Raw genomic sequence first — 3,018 nt, forward strand, 5'->3', positions numbered from 1 at the left:
ACTACCCAGAATTTTATGCTGAATGGTCGGCAGATGATGTGACTGAACTACTTGTGATGGTTGCCGAAGCCAATGATGAAGTCTCTCCAGTGTCTATTCCAGAACCCGCTGATGGAAATCGGGCTGGGGCATTCCTGCAATTGTTTGCTCAGCGTGCCCTAGAATCTGAAGAAGTTGCTCGACGACGAGAGGAGTCCCAAGCTCTGTATCTCGAAGCTGCTCAGAGAGAAGCAACACACAGACAGGAGATTCTTCGACAACGGGTAAATGATTCTGAAACCCCTATTGAAATTTCTCCTGATAGACCTGTTGATTCTTCTATTCCATCGTCTGTGTCTGTTATGCCTGAAAATCTATCTGCTTTGGATTCCGAGAAGTCCCCTGTGAATGTTGATCCTCTATCTTTGCCTATGATTGATCTTGCTGGTGAAAAATCTGATACGTTGCATGTGTCTGATGAGAAAACAAAGTCCTCTGATGAGCCAAATCCACTAAGTCTAGTTGTTTATGCTTCTGAGAATATTGCTCTGCCTCCGCCTGAGACTGTTAATGTCTCTAAAGGATCTTGCCCTGCTGTTGATCCTCCTGCCTTACCTGCAACGGTTGACTCTGCTGATTTATCAAGTCCCCACAAGTCTGAGAAAACAGGTGGAATCCCTGTTTACACTGCAACATCTTTAGGAGAGAGCCTGGAACATGTGCGACATTTTGCTGGGCTACCGTCTGCTTCAATCCCTCAACCTTATCGAGTGATACATCCTTCCGAATCCTCCAGCGAAGATGATAAGATACTGGCTGAGGTGTATGGATCCCAAGCACCTTCACCTGCTGCTCCTACTGTTGAGGCAACTGCACATCCTGACTCCACGAATTTCAAAATTCGAGAGATACCGAATATTGTTGGGAGCTCGTCTGCAAATGTTTCTGATTCTAGCCACTCTGTGACACCAGTCCAATCCCCAACCAGAGAAACAAGACGGACGAAAAGGAAGAATGTTCCAACAAAGGTTCTTGCTGAAACCAGTGCTGATAATGCTGATGTGGATCAGCCTGTGAAAAAGAGAAAGTCGAGTGAGACGGTTAAGCCTGAAGGAGACTCACCTATCCACCAAGTGTTCAAGACTCTGCGTTCTTCTGTCAAGCAACATGGAACTACTGCTGCTCAAGCTACATCTGCACCAGCCCCCTCTGTCAGAAAAGGGAAACCGTCCACAAGGTCAAGAGGTCGAAGTGTAACTCCGGAGGTTCGACCTGTTGAAGGTTTTGACACAACTGTTTACAAACCTTAGTTTATATCCCCTGCTGCACAGACCAAATGGGCCACTATGGTCAGAAGGGAGCTTATTGTTGAAAGAACTGTGGATGAGAATCAACTGAATTCCGTTTGTGACATTCTGCCCTTGCTGAATGAAGTTGGTCTTTTGAAAACTGTTACAGATGTTTGTCCTTACTCCAAGTTGCTCACATATGAATTCTATTGCAATCTCAGTGATGAGATTGACAGTCTCACAGGGCCACGACCGATGCAGATCTTCATCAGAGGGAAGTGGTATGATTCTGGGCCAGATGTGATAAATAAGTACTATGGCTTGCCTGCAGTGCAAGAAGAAGCTATTATTGAATGGGACTTGGTGGCCAAAACACTTACCGGTGGACAGACTACATCTTGGCCTACAGGAGATAAGGACTATTTGCTGAGCTCGCATCTCACGTCTAGATATGTCATCCTACATCGCATGGCTCTGCACAACTGGCTTCCATCAGCTCATTTCAACACAGTTGGCAAGCTTCTGGCAGGGTTCTTATTTAGAATTGGAACTAAGATGCAGTTTGATCTGGGCAAATGGATTTATTATCATGTTCTAACTTTGATTCATCCCCGGGAACAGAAGGTAAGACTACCGTTTCCAAATCTGATTTTTGGCATCCTTACCTCTCAGGGTCTTAAGCCTATGCCCAGTGAAGTGATTAGTCCGACGCTGCTCTATACTGTTGATAAACGCCTTCTTTCTGGAGATCATATTAAGGATGTCGTTCCTGTGACTACCCCATCCAATTCGGAACCTAATGCTGTGAATGATGAGTCTCCTCATGCTGAAGATGTGAAGCTTTCCGAACAATTGAAGGCGCGAGTTGCTGATCTTGAGACAGTGCACGGTATCATTGCCAAGCAACTGACAGGGGCGCGCACTGAGCTAGCTACTGTTCTTCTCCGTATGAGCCTGACTGAAACTGCTGCTGCTGCTGTGGATCCCATAAAGTCTGACTGTGACTCTCCCTCAAATGCTTGATCTTTGGCTACCATTGGCAAAAAGGGGGAGTAGTATGAACTCAGGGGGAGTTTTTTGTGATCGAGTACCTTCTGGCCCTGTCTGGGCGTTATGTTTTGATGATGTTTTTGATTTTAGACTGCTTTGGATCTTATGTTCTTTTTGTAATCAGTTTGGACACATGGGTTGCTTCTTTTAATAACCTATCTTAGTTTTTTATATATAGTTGAGTTGTTTTGCCAAATAATAGCCAAAGGGGGAGTTTGTTAGTGTTTTTATGTTAAAAAACCCCATAGTATAATTGGCAATATTATTATGGCATACTAAGATAGGTTTAGAGTTTGTCCGGTTGGCTCTACAGATATCTGATCAATCAGAAGCAACAACAGAAGAACTGACACTGAAGATCTGACGTAGGGAAGCTGTTTCCTTAAGAGTCTCACGCGGTATTATCAGCCCAGTATGGAAAGACGATCAGCGTATCTTCAAAGAAGGTAATGGACCTAGTCTGCTAAGATTACATTCCTCTTTTATAGTCCTACCTTCTACAATCAAAGACATCTATGGAGAGTGTTTATTGAAGGATCTATAAGTACCAGTTCTTGAAGGGAACTAGGGTTACGCCGAATAAGAAGAAGAAACACTCGATATCAGCTTTATGAGACTAGATCTTTTATTGTCATGCACCTTCTCAATACAACATGTTCACGGTGATTAAGATGATGAACTTGAGAAGAGTTACTGCTAC

General features: G+C 44.0%; 1 protein-coding gene across 1 annotated transcript; it reads left to right on the forward strand.

Moving 5' to 3' along the window:
- Nucleotides 1–1,325: 1,325 nt before the first annotated feature.
- Nucleotides 1,326–2,291, forward strand: LOC109156641. Its single transcript, XM_019304493.1, has one exon. It carries the CDS (start codon nucleotides 1,326–1,328, stop codon nucleotides 2,289–2,291), a length of 966 nt encoding a protein of 321 aa, XP_019160038.1.
- Nucleotides 2,292–3,018: the final 727 nt, after the last annotated feature.

This window comes from Ipomoea nil, unplaced genomic scaffold, assembly GCF_001879475.1.
Source record: "Ipomoea nil cultivar Tokyo-kokei standard unplaced genomic scaffold, Asagao_1.1 scaffold2749, whole genome shotgun sequence".
Classification (NCBI taxonomy): domain Eukaryota; kingdom Viridiplantae; phylum Streptophyta; class Magnoliopsida; order Solanales; family Convolvulaceae; genus Ipomoea; species Ipomoea nil.